We start from the raw sequence: 17,983 nt of genomic DNA on the forward strand, positions 1-17,983 counted from the left end.
TGGGGCCAAAGGTGTGTTTGACCCAAGCACGGCTGAACAGGGCTCGTTTGCCCCAGGCCTGGTCGGAAAACGCTGCTTTGCCCCACACACGGAGCGAAGGAGCAGGCAGCGTGCCCAGACCACTCCCCAAGAAGGGGACACTCCCAGGGGACTCAAGGGGACCCCTCTCTCCCTCCTTCCCACGCTGCTGTCCCGCTCAGCTCCAGCTTGTTTTCCAGAGAGGAAACCGGCAACCTTGCTATTATTTTTTCCCCTTTTTTTTTTATTTTTTTGTTTTCTATTTTCCTTTTTCTCCCCGTGTGAGCGGCGGGGCCCAGCTGGGGGGCAGCCAGGTGCCGGCGGGGCGGCGCGGGAGGTGCCCGCCGGCCGCGGGGGGACAAAGCCGGCGGCGGCCCGCGGTGCTCGCGGCCGCATTGTGTGAGCGACGAGGGGATGGATGAAGGTCACATCCTGCCACTCTTCCGATGCCCGGCACCAGGAAAAAGCTGCGCTTTGTAAATATAAAAATAAACAACAAACTCTTCCCCCCATTTACCACCTTTCCCCAAAGAAAACAACAACAGCCCCCGCGGCATCGCAGCCACCTGCTCGGGGAAGTGATTTTTCATATAGGCAGGAAACGGGGGGCTAATTAAATCTGGGGTCAAGAACATGAAGGGAGAACGAAGTTTATTTAGGAGTCCTCGAGGAGGGTGGGAGGGAGATGCTCAGCAGGGCTGTGGGGGAACCGTACAACGGTGTTTTGGTGGGGCTGGGGAGAACCCGGGGGTGTTTTGGCCCCAGGGTGAGTGGCAGAGCATCATCTTCCTCCTGTCAGCGGGTCCAGCGTGTCACAGGGGACTGTGGTGGCAGTTCGGTCCTCACCAGGGCAGGGATGCTCTGGGGGACTCCCTACTCTCCCTATCCCCCTGCGGGTAGAAAAAGGAACCCGGGGAGCGTCACGCTCAGACCTACAAGAGTGTCCCCAAGCCTTCAGCGAGATCATATGAGGTTCCTGTTTCACAAGACGGAGGATGGCATTTCCATTGTGCTCGCCGGGGATGTGTTGCAACGGGGCAGCCGCTTCCATCCTTTGTCCTCCTCCCCGCAGAGGAGGAGTCTCAGCCTCTGCCAGGGTGACCCGTCACACCCTGCCGCCCCCCCACCCCCAGCCACCAAATTTGGCTCCACTGGCCGCGGCAGCCCTCCTCGGCGGGTCCCGTCCGCAGGCATCGCCCCACCGCCAGCGCTCTCCGGCTCCGAGGGCCCCTCCTCGCAGCTCGGTGCCCTCGGCCGGGGTCCCCACCAGGTTAGGGACGCTCCAGGAAGGTGACACCCACCTCGAGCCGCTCCCAGCGCTGACCCTGGGGTGCTCCAGTTGCCTTCCCCTTCCCGCTGCGGGGCTCCTGCCTAAATGTCACCACCAATTAATAAAGGAAGAACTGACCCCACCAAAGCCCAACTGGGGAGCCCTGGGTGCTGGCAGCAGCCCCAGCTCCCCGGGATGATGCCAGCACCCCAGCCCCTCTCCCATGCCCGCAGCGGGCAGCTTCCAGCTTTTAGGAAGCACTGCAAAGACCTTTGCCTTTGGGTCGGGTGCTCCCAGCCCGGACCCGCTTTCATTTCCTCAGCTGGGGTGTGCCGAATATAAAGTATCACAGCATTGTTATGAAAAATAATTCAAACCCACCAAAAAGGCCAGCAGCAGATGGAAGGGTGAAATCGGAGCAATCCGGGCTGGCTGTAACCCTTCGTGGGCAGGGAAGGCAGGGCAGGCAGGGGACCGGCATCCACATCCCACCCTGCCGCTGGTGCTTGCTGTTATGGAAGGGAAGGTGATGGGCTAAAAGTGTCCCAGTGCAGAGTGTGGGAAGGACAGGGAATGGTTTCCCATGGGAAAGGGGGAGCTCGTGGCTGGGGGCTCAGAATACAGCCGGATTTTTAGGCAGGCTTTAGGGATGCTGGGGAGCGCCCTCATCCCCAGATTCCTGCGTAAGGACGGGACATCCAACCTGGGCACCTGGGGGCTGCCCATGCCCACGCTGCAGCGGGGCGGCAGGTCCCTTCTGTGATCCTGATGGGACTCAGGTGCCACCCACCACACTGGAGCGTGTCCCCTCCCTGCCACCAGCATCCCGCCGCCGAGCCGGGCACCGGGAGCGCCGCTGGGGACGGGGACGCGTCCCCAGCCGCGGGCCTCGCTCCAGCTGGGCGCTGTTTTGTAAGGACTCCTGGGCCTCTGCGGCGCAGAGATAAGCCCAAGAATTCGCCGCCAGTTCCAAATATCCCGTCCGCTTCCTCCCGCCGTCCTCGCCGCCGCTGCAGCCCGCTTGTCTCATTTCCGCAGCAGCGCGCTGGGGAGCGCATCCTGTTTTCCCCCCGGCCCCGGGGCGGCGGCGGGGGGCGAGGGGCGCGGGGAGGAAGGGCAGGACAATGGGCGCGGGTCGGCACGGGCAGATGCCCATCGCCCGCCGTGGGGGCTCCTCGGTGCCCGGGATGGGGAAGGCGGATGGCAGGTGGCAGCAGCGGGGACGTGGGTCCCGGGCTGAGCTGAGATTGCGGATGGGATTTCTTTCTTTTCCTTTCCTGATTTCTGTTTTTCCTTTTTTTTCAAGGGCTTTGCTGTAAATTAACCCAAGCTCCCTAGAGAGCATCGTCTCTGTACCGCAGTGGGAGCCTTTGCTTCAGCTGGGGATGAGGACGGGAATGAAGCACAGCCCTGGGTGGGGGGACCCTGCCCTCTATGGGGCGATGAATCGCCCCCCACAAATCACGTTTTAGGGTCCCTCCAGTCAAACCACCCACCACAATCCTCTCCTCACCAGCCACAGCATGGGAGAGCAGCATCCCCACGGGACTGCCACCTCCCAGGAGCAGTGTCACAGGGCAGGAGGTTAGGATGTGGCTATCCCATCCCAAACTGCAGCTTTGAGACAAGAGAGATCCATTTTGGAGCTCTGCTCACTCGGAGCTCAGAACCTCCTGCTGCAGGTAGGACCACCCAGTGGGCAGCCCTGTGTCCCCCTGTTTTCGGGGCTCCTGCCCCGTGCTCCTGGGCTGAGTGTGAGTGTTTACTCGGTGCCTTTCTCACCGCTCACAGCATGGCAGGAGTTATTCAAAGGCAGGCGGAAGCGAGCGCAGCAACTGAAACAACAATGAAAAGGAAACAGAGCTCGAAAAATTCTCCGTTCATAAATCAACTGAACTGCAGGTGATCCCTGGGCAGGAGCGAGCTGAGGAAGAGACACGGCTCGGCTCGGCATGGCCAGCAGCCAGGCAGGCTCCGGCCCCCCAGGCAGGGATGGGGGAGGCCGGGATTTCCCAGGGTGGTCCTGAGTGATGCTGGGGTCGGTGTCCATGTCCCCGGGGCTGCACATCAGGGACTTTGAGGCAGGTGAGGTTCAAGCATTTCTGGATTTATTTTTATTACAAGTTTTTATTATACATCTGGGTGAGAAAGGTGAAGCTGTGCTGGGTGGAGTGGGTTTGTGGGGTCAGCATTGCACGCACACGCACAGGCACACACCTCCTTTCCAGGCCAGAGGAATGCAAAAAGTCCAGGGGTGTGATGGAGTGCAGGGACTGTGCCACAGCCCCTGGTGGCCAGCAGACTGGGGTGATATGGCAATTTTGGAGCTTGAGGGGTTGCAGAGCAGCCCCATGCTCTTTATTCATCTCCACGCTTGCCTTTTTGGGTTGAAATTCATCACTTTGGAAGCAGAGAAGCCAAAAAGGTGTGGGCAAGCATGGCTCCAGTCTGTGGCTGTGCCATGGGAGATGCTGGGGTTAACAGGAGATGATCCAGGGCTCTCAGCAGCATCAGGCCAAGGCTCCTTGCTGGGATCTCATAAAGGCTTTTTCCTCCTTAGGAAATAGAGCTGCTGGATTGGGACAAGCTCCTCAGTGCTGGCAGCATCTCTGCACGGGCAGGGGATGGGCATGGTTGGAAAAAATCTCCCCCTCCTGCCTCCAGTTGTGTCCTGCAGCATCTTGCTGCAGGCAGGATAGGGGCCAGTTTGGACAAACCTAGCTGTCCCCTCTGCCAGCTCCTGTATGCTGAGACCCAGTCCTGGGGACACCAAAAGGAACTTGTGCTTTTGGGACCAGTGGATGGCCCCAAGGACCAGGCTGGTGGCAGCGGGCTGACCTTACAGCAGAGGAAATGACCGTCGTGTTCCCCACAGTGGGAAAGCCAGGAGAGATTGCATGTCCCCCTCTGCTGCTATCTGTCCTCCATCCTGTGAATTCACTGTCATCTTGTCTTTTGGCAGAGCTGGAAAACTGGGAGACCACCGTAAATAAATCCTGTGTCTTTAAGCCATTTTGTACAGTACAAGAAAATGCACTCGTTGAATTACAGCTTTTTAATCAAATACATGTAACCATGTCACTTAAAGTGCTCGCGAAAAGCAAGGAAAAAAAACCCCAACACAATTGGAAGAGCACGATATTAAAACCAGCTGCCTGCTTACCCCCACCACAGTTAATAGTTTTTGAATGTTCTGAATGAGAGAGAAACCAGAGCCAAGCTCCACTTTCATGTCCATCTTTCTGATCAAGCCCTGCCAGACGGGGGGAGCCGGGCAGCCTGGCACAGAGGCGCGGGATGCGGGAGAGCTGCACTCCCTTGTCCTGCTGCTTTGCCCATCCCTTCGGGCTTTCTCGCTCTGGTGATGGGATGTGGGGGCCCACGGTCCTCCTGCAGGCAAAGCAGCTCTGCCTGGCTGGAACCCAGCCTGGAGATGGGAGCACAGGTTGCCCAAGCCATGCAGAGGTGAGGGATGCTGCTCTGAGACATCTCCACCGTGTTGTGTGTCCCCTCCTGACCAAATTTAACCCAATTCTACCTCTTGATGATCCTTCCTGCAAGCTGGCATCACCGCTTGTCCCCATGAGGTGCTGCTCTACCCACAGCATCCCTTCCTCCGAGCATGCCAGTGCAGCCCATGGTGTCACATCCCTGTGCCCCGTTCCTTTGGGACACACATGCCAGGACCTCCTCAATGCCTGCCTCCGGCCTCGCTGGCCACCGACCTCCCGCCCGGCACAGCCTGCCAACCACCCTAGCTGTGCAGTTCCCCCGCAACGTGGACCAATGCTCATTAAGCATGAGGCAGAGACCACCAAATATGTCAAAACACACTTAAAATTTATTGTTTCATACCATACGTTTGAGTCTCTTGAACGCCGGCCAGTGTTTCTCCCTCTCCGCGATGGGGCCTATCTGCTGTCACCGACGCTTTGCGTATATGTATAGCCCGCTTGCTTGCTGGCTTTTCTTTCCCTCCCCCTTCTTTCTTTAAATGCAAAATACAAACAATTGATGGAAAATGTACATTTGTTCCATATGGGACGGTCGGAGTGTGGAGAGGAGCCAGCAGAGGCATTTTTAGGCAGACTCCTCTCTCCAGCGGATGGCTGGATGGCTTCCCAGAACGGCCCCGCGCGGCCTGGCCTGACTCTCCTGACGAGCTTCAGACGCTCTGTGACGCTCCCACGATGGTGGGGGGGACATGATTCAGTTCCCTGAAGGGATCAACCTCCCTGGGCTGCCGAGCACAGGAGGAGGGAGAGGCTCCCAGCAAAAATGCTGCAACATCCCAGCAGGGTTGAGCTTGGCTGTGCTGGAGGCGATGGGGAGACTTGCTTTAGAATTTGCGTAGGAAGTTGAGTTAGGCTGGTTGGGTTGCATTGGGTTAGGTAAGTTCAGTTGGGTTGGTTGGGTTGTGTCGGGTTAGGTAGGCTCAGTTGGGTTGGTTGGGTTGTGTTGGGTTAGGTAGGTTCAGTTGGGTTGGTTGGGTTGTGTTGGGTTAGGTAGGTAGCTCAGTTGGGTTGGTTGGGTTGTGTTGGGTTAGGTAAGTTCAGTTGGGTTGGTTGGGTTGTGTTGGGTTATGTAGGCTCAGTTGGGTTGGTGGGGTTGTGTTGGGTTAGGTAGGCTCAGTTGGGTTGGTTGGGTTGTGTTGGATTAGGTAAATTCAGTTGGGTTCGTTGGGTTGTGTTGGGTTATGTTGGGATAGGTTGATTGGATCCTTGGGATAGGTTACATTGGATTGAGATTGGTTAGAACGGGTTAGTTTGGTTGGGTTGCTTTGGGGCTTGGCTGGGCTTCTTTGGGGTTGGATTGGCTTGGCTGGGTTCTGTTGGGTTGTGCTGGCCTGGGCTGGGTTTGGCTATACTGCATTAGGTGGATTGGGTGGGTTGGGTTAGGTCATGCTGTGTGGCTCATGTTGGGTTGTGTTGTGTTGGATTGGACTGGACTAGATGACCTCTGGAGAACACTCCCAACCCTTTGGCCTCCTGGAACCTTGCAGCATTGCTGAATCACCTCAGAGGAGAAGCACAAAGTGGTTCTGACAGAGGCTGCGGGGCTCAGTCGGCTCAGAGACAGTGAGGAGAAGTCCCTGAAGTCCCTCATGGTTCACACAATGAAGCCCAAACCTATCTCCTTCACAGGGACCTGTCCTCCTCATGGAGACCCCAGCACGGTGCTGGGTGAGCAGATGTTGGTGGGGGGCTGGGGACTGAGGGTCCAGGGGTAGCCCTAAGGCAGAGGAAGGAATGTGAGGGCTGGTGGGGGCAATGCTGGGAGCTGCGGGGGACAACCAAAGCTCCACAAGGGATGTAGATGCTGAACTTCACAGCAATAAAAGTGCTGAAGCATTTCAGGCTGCACAGATTTCCTGGGGCACATTAAGGACTCCTTGCTGGCTTCTTTTATTTTCTTTTGCAAAACCTGTAATTTTTATGACACCCCAACTCCTGTTCCCTGCAGGCAGCTGCCCTCCCCTGCCTGCAGAGAATTCCTGCTGCCAGGAGCAGAGCTGGGGCGGGCACCCAGCCTCATCTGAGTGTTCCTGCTGCCCGGCAGCTCTGGGCATGGCAGAGGAAACGGGGCCTTTCCTGTCTGCAAGGAGCACTGAGATTTCCAAACATTTCCTTTCCCAAACTGAGCTGCAAAGAAGAAAGTCAGGGAAGGCTTGGGAACTTTGCTTCTGCTTGACCAGGAAAGGCTGTTCTGGGAACATTTGAAACTTTTTTTTACATTTCAACCTTTTCTCTTTGGTTAACCTCCCACCACAGAATGCTGTTACCTCTCTAAAGGTTTTGCCTCCTATCTAAAAAAACCTGGAAACTTTTTTTTTTTTCCAATGCACTTTTTCTCGAGTCAGGAAATGTTTTGGAGCTGTTTCCCACAAACAGGTTTGGTTTTGATAAATTTTTTTTCCTGAAACAGGGGGAAAAATATAAATCCCATCACTTGGTCTAAAGCAGCTGCCTGGTGCCACAGTGAGGAACCAGCATCAGAAGCGTGCTCCTTTTCCCAGAGATGCCCTCACGCTGAACACACAAAATACACGGATCAAGAGGCTCTAATTCCCTGTTCATCCCAGCCAGGATGACTTCACCAAGGCTGTTGTGTCAGTGTTCCCACCCCGACGGTGAGCTGTGGGCTGGGATGCCTGGGACTGCCCTGGAGCTGCTGCTTGCTACCCTGCACATCCCCTTTGCCCCCAGCCTCAGCCTTGGGAACAGCGAGCCCGGAGCTGAACGCTGCCGGGCTGGGCTGGCTGGCACATGAGGTTTTAATATTTGGGTGGGTGATGTCATCGAGCGCTCCGTAACGCTGTAAAAAATCCAGAACGTCTATAAAGCTGATCTGTGAACCTCCAGCAGAACACACACACACACACACACACACACACACGGGTGTGTGCACATGGACATGCACATGGACACACGGATATGGACAAACACGTGGGCACATGGAGGGATGCATACATGGAGATGCACACACACACATAGACGCACCTACAGCGATGCACAGACATACCCACGGAGAGATGCACATGTGGATACACACGGAGGAACACCTGGATGCACGTGCAGGCTCAGGCACGCAAAGGGACAACAAAAGACGCACAAAAAGGAGCAGCACACACGTGCAGAGGTGCACAGCCATGCACAAACACAACCCACCCCGATGCAGACACACGGATATCCAGGGATGTGCACACACACACACACACACACATGGATAATGCACACAGGGGTGGATGTGAGCATGGATGCATGCAGTGGTGCAGGTACAGGCAGGTGCTTGCACACCCATTCACACTGATGCACACCAATGCTTGCACACGTGCAGGTTTGCACACGGATGTGTTGGGACACACGCACAGTTGCACACTGGTAGAATCCACTGCCCTGCAGCCCCAGGGGACACAGAGCAGATGCCACCTGTCCATAAAGCCCAGGTAGGACCTGGCTCGCCTCCCCCTCTCCCTGCATCCTGGGAAAGCCGGCAGGATGGGCTGTCAGGTTTTCCATTTACCTGTCAAGTACCTTCTCCATATTTCTGCCATAACGACCTGCTAAAAGCCCCTCACTCCTCCTCCCCAGCCCAAAACCATTCGGCCTTGAGCTTTGGAGAGATTAAGTCATAAAAATCGGAAGGGGCTGTGCAGTAACAGCCCCAGCCTGAGCCATAACGGCAGTGAAATCATCCTCAAACTATGTCAGCTCCAGCTATTTCCAGTCCCACGTCACACCTGAGCCATTGGCATGCAGTGAAAGAAAACACTGGGGGATGGTTTCCTGGCCCCAGAGCAGCTGTACAGGGACAGGGGCAAGGGAAAGATAAAAATAATATATATATGTTAAAAATATATAAAAGTAATATGTTAAAAATATTGAAAAAAATTAAATATACAAAAATATAAAAGACATCCCAGTGTATAAAAATAATAAATATAGATACAGATAAACAGATAAACATAGAACTAATATATTAAGATATTAAACAAGACATAAAATTATAAAAAGAATATGTAAAATAAGTGGTGTGGTTAAAGCCCATCAAGGAGCCCACACCTTCCCAAGGACCCAGCGCCTCTCCCCAGCTCAGCTGAGCCCTCTGCCCTCCTGATGGAGCCAGATCAGCCCCTCTGCCAACCAGTCTCACCAAACCCTGCATTTGGAGGCGGACAAATCCTGCCCTGGCCATGGCTAAACCATGAGGATGCAGCAGCGACTGTGGAGAGGTGGAGATTTTTTTTCTTCTCTCCTTTCCCTTCTCTTTTGTTTCCCTGTGACCTGGGGTAGGGCTGGCCAGCGAGGTGGGGCTTTCACAGTGGCTGTGGTTTCAACCTGGTGCATCCTTGGTGCAGTTATGGATGAGAATGACCATCCATTGCAGCTTTCAGTACCTGCTGTAGCCCCACAGCAGCATCCTGGGGCATGAATCACAGCATGGGTTGGGTTGGAAAGATCCTTAAGAGTCATGAAGTTCTAACCCTCTGCCATGGGCAGGGACATCTTCCACTAGACCAGGTTGCTCCAAGCCCAATCCAACCTGGCTCTGGACACTTCCAGGAATGGGGCATGAGCAGCTTCTCCAGGAACCTGTGTCAGTGCATCACCACCCTCATTCTAATAACTTCTCATATCTAATCTAAATTGACCCTCCTTCAGTTGAAAAACCATGGCGAGCTGGCACAGCCTGAACCACGGGGAAAGAAGGGAATTTCTGCTGCAGAAAAGTGACTTCACGTTTGCTCCATGATGTGATGGACAGCGGCTCTCCCCGGCACGGCGGGGCAGCTGGGTGAGGACCGGCCTGCTCACCACCGCTTTGAACCGCAGGAAGTGACCGCATCCATGCCTGGAAGGTACCTGGAAGCTGGGGGCTGGAAAATAACTCAGGGCTTTCTTCTTCTCCCCCCTCCCTCATCTCCTTCCTCCCAGGCCGCTCTGGGGAGCGGAGCGGGATGGAGCCCATAGCCGGCTGCTTCCTTTCATAGTCATCGGCGGCGGCACAGGATGCTTCTCATTTGGTGTTGTGTTTGTTTGCTGCAGCGCGGGTTCTGGCACCCGCCGGGCGCCCGCCAGCCCTCCCGTGTAGGTAGTGAGGTCATTTTTCCATGTATTCCCCCTTTTTACATACTGTATATGGAAAGACAATGAAGCGCCTTTGTGGCGTTCCATGGGAACGCGTCGCCAGCCCCCGGAGTGGTCCCGTTTATTAGCGCTTCACATTCAACAACAACAAAAAAAAGTGAGTCAGGATTGAGTCCTGTTAACACTAATGTGAATTTAATTTAGGAGAAGCTTGAAAATTAATGTCATTTGTTAAATATCCATTTCCCCTAAAAGGCAATTCTTTGCCAACAACAACAACAAAAAACCTCGTCTTCTATTCAGTTTTTAAATTTTTTTTTTTAAACAGCCTTTTTTGGCGATATCAGCCTGGTTTAAATCACTCGGCGCTCAAGGAACGGATGCCACTGGGTTTTAAGCAACAGATTGTTGTTTCTCCTTTTCAAATTGAAGAAAAAAGCTCCCTGTAAATCATCCAGTGATTCACAGGAGGGGGATGAAGCTCCAGCAAAGCACCAGCAGCTCCGAGCAGGATCCGGCTGGGCACGGTGATGGCTCGGCAAGATCCGCCGCTGCTGGAGCCAGGAAGCAGCCAATGAAGGCCAGGAGGAGGAAAGGCTCCGGTACATGGAGTTTTCCTCCAGCTCCGAGGATTGGAGACAAACCATTGGAGCAGCCTGGCTCTATTTTTGGGGGGTTTCATGGGAAAACAGGGTGAGCTATGAGCCATGGGGACCATGCATCGGTGCGCTGCCAGCCTGCCAAAACAATGACCACACCAAGGCTCATTTTGGAGGAGGATATCACATATTTTATTATATTTTAATCTGAGAACAGCTGCTTTTCCTGTTGGGAACATCTCTGGGCAGCACAGCGCGGTGCTGTGGGGCTGCCACCAGAATCCCATCCCATCCCATCCCATCCCATCCCATCCCATCCCATCCCATCCCATCCCATCCCAGGCCACCGTCCCGTGCCGAGCCGAGCAGAGCCGCGCTCGCGGAGCCCGAGGCGGCTGACGGGGCGGGCGGGCGGCAGCTTGGAAATTAATACATTTGCCAGGTTGTCAAAACATTAATCAACGGATACAAAAATCTGGAAATGGTTGGGACAACATGTATTTGCGGAAAATATGTGTTCACACAACAAGCACACAAGATGGGAACAATTATATGAAGATGTTTTAATAATTAACCAGAATAAAACAGTTTGCTCTCCATACAGTTCTAGACAATAAAAGTGTTTGCAGTCATATTTTTCTTTTGTACAAAATTCCAGTCAGTTGTTCCTCAATATTTACATTAGCATTCCCTTTTCACAAAATATCTCCTTTTTTCCCCCCTTCCTTTTTTTTTTTTCTTTAAATCCAGCTTTGCTACATAAATGCTTTAGATCTCATGGATATCCCTTGATTTCTTTTTAAAAAGTCTAATAAAAAAAACCCCAAAAGACATTAAATACCATTTTATATATAAAAATGCTTAGTAAAAATATAGTTTTGTTGCCCAATTAAAATATATTGCTGAGAATACAGTAAAAACTGTCCTAAAGCCCACCCCTAATGGGCGCCGACTCTTTAACAGCCCCGGCAAAGTCTTTCTAAAAGCTTTTTCCCCCTAAAAGTTCACCTGTCCTTGGGTTAAATACTGGGGACAGGTCACACTTTGGCTCATCCTGGTGTGATTATTTCAGGCAGGATTCACTGGAATTGGCTTGAAAATGCCCCTTGGAGCTGGTGGGAGCTGGAGATGTGCCCTGCCGAGGGCTGGAGCGGGGAGCACGGCGGGGAAAGGCGTCTATCTGTGTTATATAGTTATACGGTATATCAGTGAGTTCAGCATGGTCTGTCTCTAAAAAAAATTTTAAAAAAATCAAAATAAAAAAGAACGAACAAGAAAGCGATGCATTTAATGAGATACTCTAAATATGATGGAGCTCATGGTTAAAGGAGAATGGCTTTTTGTTTTTAGAGGAGAGTCGGGGCTCTCCTGGTGCACGCATTGGATGGTGGGGACAACCTAACCAGTGATGCAGGGGCTATAGTAAACAGCACTGCTGGCATCGGACAGGGCGGATATCAAACTGCTCTCCTCGCAGGAGATGCTTCTAGGAGTCACTTTGGACAGGGAGACATGGTAAGGGAGGCCCGAGGCTTCGGGACGAGTCCTGCTCATGTTCAAATACTGGTCAAACTCGTTGCGGTCAACGTCTGTCCAGAGCTCGGTTTGGTTCAAGTGATCCACGCTCTCCATGTGGTGGGCTTCAGGAGGGGGAGACAGCTGGCCCAGGTGGGCGGAAAGCCCGTTCTGAGTTCCTGAGCACATCTGGTTGTAGTAAAGGCTGGAGGGATGGGGAGTCCTCATGGCGTCGGCCAAGTGTGAGGGGGTCTGCGTGTAGGGCACGGCCACGTCCCGCCCCATGCACTTCTCCTGGGGAAACTCCATCTGGTGATGGTGGTGGTAGCCGCGAAAGGGCATCATGTTGCAGTCATCCTGCATGTGCGGAGGGAAAAACGCCGGCTCGGTCTGTTCCAAGACATCCAAGGGAGACATCTCAGGAGTTGGCAAGCCATAGTTTTCAATATCCGACCCCATGGAGTGGAGTTCTCTGAAGTGGTTAAGTGGGGGAGGCTGGGGGTGGCCCGGCTGGCTGCCGCCATGGTGACTCATGCTGAAGTTGTCACTGCAAGGCTGGGAAAGGTTATGCAGGAGGATATTGGGTTCCATCCTCTTGATTTTCTTGGCTTGCTTCTTTCTCCTTGGGCGGTATTTGTAGTTGGGGTGATCCTGGAGATGCTGGATGCGCAGTCGCTCTGCCTCTTCCACGAAGGGACGCTTATCGCTGGCGCTCAGCGCTTTCCAGGACTGGCCTGGAAGAGGAAAGAGAAGCTCTGTGAGAGTGGCTCAGCCACCTGGCACTGGCCAGGGCACAGGGGCACTCAGGGAGAGGCAGCCCAGCGGTGAAGGGCTCCTGCAGATCAGGGCTTGGCACCTGAGCAAGGTCTCACTGCTGGCAGCAGGAAGGGCTGGGGAATGGGTTCCCAAGCCAGGCTATTCCCTTGTCCCAGAAGAAGGCTCCAGCAGTGCCCAGCACTTCAGTGCTGTGGGATAATGGGGCTACATGGAACGGGAACCCCTCTGCCAGGGCTGGGGATTCTGCCTCCCACTGCCCACTGTACAGACCGCAGTCCCTGCTTCCCTGCATCTCGCATCCGTAGCCTGCACCTCTGCAGACCAAACCACCCGTCCCAAAAACGCACAGCACCATATCCTGAATCCCACATCCCCACACCCCGCAGCCCCGTGTCTCTGCATCCTGCTGCTCTGTCTGGCCATATCCTGCTTCCCGTAGTCCCGCATCCTGCAGCTCCATTTACCCATATCCTGCTTCCCGTGTTCCCACATCCCGCATCCTACAGTCGTGCATCCCGCATCCTGCAGCCTGTATTCCCATATCCTGCATCCCTGCAGCTGTGTACTCCTCAGCCCTGTATATCTGCATCCCAGAGCCCTGTTTCCCTGCATCTTGTGTACATGCAGCTCTGTATTTCACATCCTTACATCCCACAGCCCAATATTCCCACATCCCGTAACACCACATCCCACAGCCATTGATCCAAGAGTCCTGCATCCTTAGAGTTTGCAGCCCTGCAGCCCTGCATCCTTGCAACCTACAACTGGTAGCCCTTCATCCCACGTCCCTAAAGCCTGTGTCCCGCAACTCTCTAACCTTGCAGCCCATAGTGCTGCCTCCCCCAGCTCTGTATCCCACAGCACCCCATCCTTGGACCCCAGCTCCTGCACTCCCATATTCTTGCAGTCTGCATCCTGCAGTCCTGTACCCTTGGAGCTTGGCTAGCAGAGCCCCATATCCTTGCATCCTACAGCCTGCTGCCTTGTATCTGTGCAATCTGCATCCCATAGCCCTGGACCCTCAGCACACATCCCAAATCCCTGTACCATTTCATCCCACACTCCCAGCCCTGAATCCCCGTACCTCAGCAGTTCATATCTCCAGCTCTGTAGCCCTGCATCCCACTGCCTTGGACTATCAGAACCAAACCTGCCTATCCCAACACCCCCAGCCCTGTACCCCAACATTCTGAGCTCTGTACCCCCAAATCCTGCAGCCCTGCGCTCTCACAGCCCACATCCCCAGACCCGTACCTCTGTATTGCTGTATTCCCAGCCCTTACTCCCATATCCCTGTCTCCTCAGCTCGATATCCTCCCCATCCCACAGCCCTGTACTCTTGCAGCCTGGATCCCCAGCCCCACATCCCCGCGTCCCTAGCTCCGCAAGCCCGCATCCCACAGCCCTGTACTCCTGCAGCCCGCACCTCCGCATCCCCAGCCCCGTAACGCAGCATCCCCTCATCCCTAGCTCCACACTCCCGCATCCCCAGCCCCGCACCCCGCACCCCGCATCCCCGCGCCCCCAGCCCTCCTCCCGCTCCGCTCCCGCTCACCCAGCATCTTGCTGAGCACGGCGTTGTGCAGGTCGGGGTTCTGCTGCGCCAGCCGCTTGCGCTCATCCTTCGCCCAGACCATGAAGGCGTTCATGGGCCGGCGGATGCGGGAGTCCTCGGCGGCCTTGCCCTCGGGGCGGCCGGCCGGGGGGCTGTATCCATAGCCCGGCTCGGGGCTGGGCGTGCGGCTGGGGGCCGCGCCGGGGGCCGCGCCGCCGGGGCCGGGGCCGAAGGCGAAGCCGGGCTCGGGGCTGGGCGTGCGGCTGGCGGGGGAGGCGGCTCCCGGGGGGCGCGGGAAGGCGAGCCCGGGCTCAGCGGCCGGCACGGCGGCGGTGACCCATGAACAGTCGCCCCGGGGTTGCGATATCTCCTCTCGGCAGTAGTTAGACTCAGATATATTCATTCCAGCTGGACAGCACTTTGTGTCCGACCCGACCGGGTGCCGGAGAGAGAATCGGGATTCCTGCCGCGTCCCGCCGGGTCCAGCACCGCCGAGCAGCCGCCCGCAGCTCGCTTCCCTCGCCTGCCTTCGGGGGACTCGGGCTCGCCTGCGTTTGTTTTGGTTTCTTTCTTTTCTTTTTTTTTTTTTTTTTTCCTCGTATCTTTTTTTGGTTTTTTCCCCCCTTTCCCCCCAAAAAAAACTTTTGGGATGATGCTGGGCTGGAAGGGGCAAAATATAGCCGGGCTGGACCAATCAGCGCGGCGAGGGGAGGAGGAGGAGGAGGAGAGGGAGAGGAGGAGGAGATGAGGGGGAGGAGGAGAAGGAGGAGATGAGGGGGAGGAGGGAAGGGGGGCGTCCCCAGGCACCAGCAGGAAGAGCCACCCGGGGAGGGTCGAGCTGGGACCGGTGTACGAGCTGCTGCCCCGTTCCCTTCTGTCCAAGCAGAAGGGTTGTTAAATTTTTCTCTTTCTTTCTTGCTTTTCTTTCTCTTTCCTTTCTTTTATTTCTCTTTCCTTTCTTTATGTCTTCTCTCTATATTTTTTTTTCTCTTTTCAAGCCCCTTTTCTGCTCCCTATGCCCTGCCCTCGCCCCCACCACCCGCGGTGCTGAGGCAGGGAAGCGTTCAGCTTTGCCTGCCACGCTGTGTGCAGCAGCACAGAGATGTTCAGGTCTTGGCGTTTATTTTTCTTACGACTGACTCCGTTTGTGTGTTTTGGCCAGCATTCCCCATCCGGGGCTGGGAGCAGCCCTGGGGTGAAGGCAGGGGTGAGCCCTCTCTCCTCGTCAATTTTCTGTGGGAATTTCAGTGTCAGGCAAGGAAACGGCTTCTTGAGTTTACGTGCCGTTTACAGGGAAAGCAGTTTTGTTTTCTAGGGACTGTTGAGGAATGGGGGGTTCACTATCAGCCAGGTGATCGTGGCTAAACCCGGGGCTGCTGGGGCTGGCACGGCTGTGCCATCGCTGCATGCCTTGGGCATGGCTGGGTACCCACAGCACGCTGCCATCGGCAGCCACAGCAAAGCAGCACATCCCCTGCCACCAGGTCACTGTTCCGCTGGCTTGGCTGCCATCCAGCAGGGATTTGCAGTGCCAAGGCTCAGGCTAGGTGGTCTGAAGGTCCTTCCTGCCCTTAGCACTGTGAGTTACGAGTTACGAGTTCTGCGGGACCCATTTGCAGTCAATGAGATTGGCTGGCTCTCTGTGCCTGCCCCTTGAAGTGCCCGGGGCAATGGGGATGAGTTGGAAGAGATGTCCCAGCTCTGGGTACCTGCCCCTGGGCCCTCTCTGGCTGTGGACATGCCCTAGACCCCAGCCTGAAATGTGAACCTCAGCCTTAGGAAGACTTGGGGCACTGGGTTGCGCAAGAGCCCAGCTCCAGCCTCTCACAGCCGTGGGGTATTGCATGCCATGGTTTCTGTGTGTGTCTGGAAGTGATTTGGACAAGCCAATCTGCTGTTAACCCTAAACAAAACAAAGGCCTCTTAAAAAAAAAAAAAACTTAAAAAAAAATTGTGTCTCACTTATTCTTCAATCATCAACCAGGAGCGACAGAGGTTTCGGGTGAGATTTCCTTCACATTTCTGGAGCTTCTTATTAAAACTTTGAAAGTGCAAATCAGCACCAGTCCACAGGAGAGCCCACACAGCTGCAAGGAGTCTCCTCTCCTCTCTCCCCCACCCAGAGGGAGCCGGAGCGCTGCTTTGCTGCAGAAGCAGTCCCTGCTGCCATCCAGAGCAGAGCCCTGGAGGCTTTGGCTCTTTGTCCCTGCTCTGGAAGAAGCAAGGTGGGTGCTGGGGATCTGGGGACTCTCAGGCTGGGACCTGTGGCTGCCTGTGGAGTGAAGTGAGCAGCCTTTGGGGCAGTCAGTCTGGGCAGCTGGTGGGGACATCCCCCTTCTTCCAGGCTTCAACCAAGCACGTGGTGCTTTCCTATATCGCATCCTCTCTGTTGTCTCCTCCACAGCCCTGGCAGAATTCTTGGCCTCCAGGTGTGCTCAGAACTGCCTGGAGTCAGGGTTGGACTTGGGGGCACCAGCTGGCATTTGGGATGTGGTGAGGATGAGCTGCAGCAGGGTGGGAATGGGGGCAGCTCTGATTTTCTTAGCCCTGTAATGCTGTTAAGAGCTGGGGCAAACCCTCTCCAGGGGAGGTAGAGACTCATGTCCTGCACACTTACTCTGTGCAGCCACTCCAGGCCTGGGCTTCTTCCACATGGATGGCCAGGGGCTCAGGATGCTCTCCCTGTTGCAGGGGGCAGAGATCAGGGTGGTGCTGCTGTTCCTGCTACAATGGGATCATTTGAGAACTCCTGACCATGGAGCAAACCCAGACACTTCAACCCTCAAGCTCGCATGAAACCCAGCCTTGCACTGGGTCTGCACACCTGGTCTTACAGTGCATTTGCTGGTTCTGCATCATTAGGAAATCATTAAGATTAAAAAAAAAAAAAGGGGAAAAATTAAAATTGCATAAAAGGAAGCATATAGAGAGGAATGGGATGAAGAGCCATGGAGTACGGAATGATTTTGGACGAAGAAAAGCACAGAGAGAGGGGAAGGAGAGCTGCGAGGGGATGGAGCAGTATACAAAACACACAAAAATGCCTGGATGCAGAAGTGCCTGGGTGCAAAGCACTCAAAATATCCCCAGGCCAGCCTGGGAGGAGCCTGCCTTCAAGGACAATACCACCCCGTTTTGCTCTCCTCCCTCTCCCCACAGCCAGAACCACAGAGCTTCACTCCAGGGAGTGAAAGCCCCCTCCCCCAGGTGTGGGGTGAAGCTGCAGGGTCTGTGCCTGGCTCAGCTTTCCTGGCAGGGTGATAAAGCCCTCCTGTCGCCCTGCTGCCCACAGGGCTGGAGGGTGGGGTGCTGCTGGCCCACTGGCTCCTCACCAGCCACCCCTGCAGCTGCAGGCAGGGAGGAGCTCTGGGCATCCCTGGGCAGAGCCAGGACAGGTGAGTGCCAGCCGAGTGACCTCTCCCCATTCTCTCCTCGCTGGCCTTGGGATCAGGCAGGTTGGACCCCAGCTCAGCACACAGTGTCTGGAGTTGTGTATTTTTTTTCATTCCCTCTGCAGTTTTATTGAGCTGGCAGCTGGCTGACCCCACCCCGGCCCCTGGCTTCCCTTCCGAGCATCCCGCGCAGCCCAGCACCACACCTAGCAGAGGAAGCCTGGCGGGACAGCCGCCTCTGCTCCCCAGCACAAAGGCATTTTCCCTCC

At 55.2% G+C, this 17,983-nt stretch overlaps 1 protein-coding gene and 1 long non-coding RNA gene across 3 annotated transcripts; both read right to left on the minus strand.

Annotated features, from left to right (window-relative positions):
- Nucleotides 1-241: 241 nt before the first annotated feature.
- Nucleotides 242-1,823, minus strand: LOC140680373 (uncharacterized). 2 transcript variants are annotated; one of them, XR_012051570.1, is made up of 3 exons: nucleotides 1,670-1,823; nucleotides 1,320-1,389; nucleotides 242-485 (listed from the first exon to the last, which is right to left on the minus strand). It is a non-coding gene; the product is annotated as an uncharacterized lncRNA (long non-coding RNA). The 2 variants fall into 2 exon arrangements; XR_012051569.1 differs by having other exon boundaries at nucleotides 242-1,389.
- Nucleotides 1,824-11,018: 9,195 nt separating this feature from the next.
- On the minus strand, nucleotides 11,019-15,410 carry SOX18 (SRY-box transcription factor 18). Its single transcript, XM_002197953.7, has 2 exons — nucleotides 14,323-15,410; nucleotides 11,019-12,724 (listed from the first exon to the last, which is right to left on the minus strand). The coding sequence occupies exons 1-2, from the start codon at nucleotides 14,723-14,725 to the stop codon at nucleotides 11,874-11,876; spliced, it is 1,254 nt and encodes a 417-aa protein (XP_002197989.1). The 5' UTR covers nucleotides 14,726-15,410; the 3' UTR covers nucleotides 11,019-11,873.
- Nucleotides 15,411-17,983: the final 2,573 nt, after the last annotated feature.

Source organism: Taeniopygia guttata, chromosome 20, assembly GCF_048771995.1.
Source record: "Taeniopygia guttata chromosome 20, bTaeGut7.mat, whole genome shotgun sequence".
Lineage (NCBI taxonomy): Eukaryota > Metazoa > Chordata > Aves > Passeriformes > Estrildidae > Taeniopygia > Taeniopygia guttata.

What these genes read in the sequence shown, in the direction of transcription:
- SOX18 (XM_002197953.7), bottom strand. Translation starts at nt 14,725, where the DNA reads ATGAATATATCTGAGTCTAACTACTGCCGAGAGGAGATATCGCAACCC. An exon ending in CGTGCTCAGCAAGATGCTGG is followed by an intron (nt 12,725 to 14,322) that starts GTGAGCGGGAGC and finishes TTCCTCTTCCAG; the next exon opens with GCCAGTCCTGGAAAGCGCTG.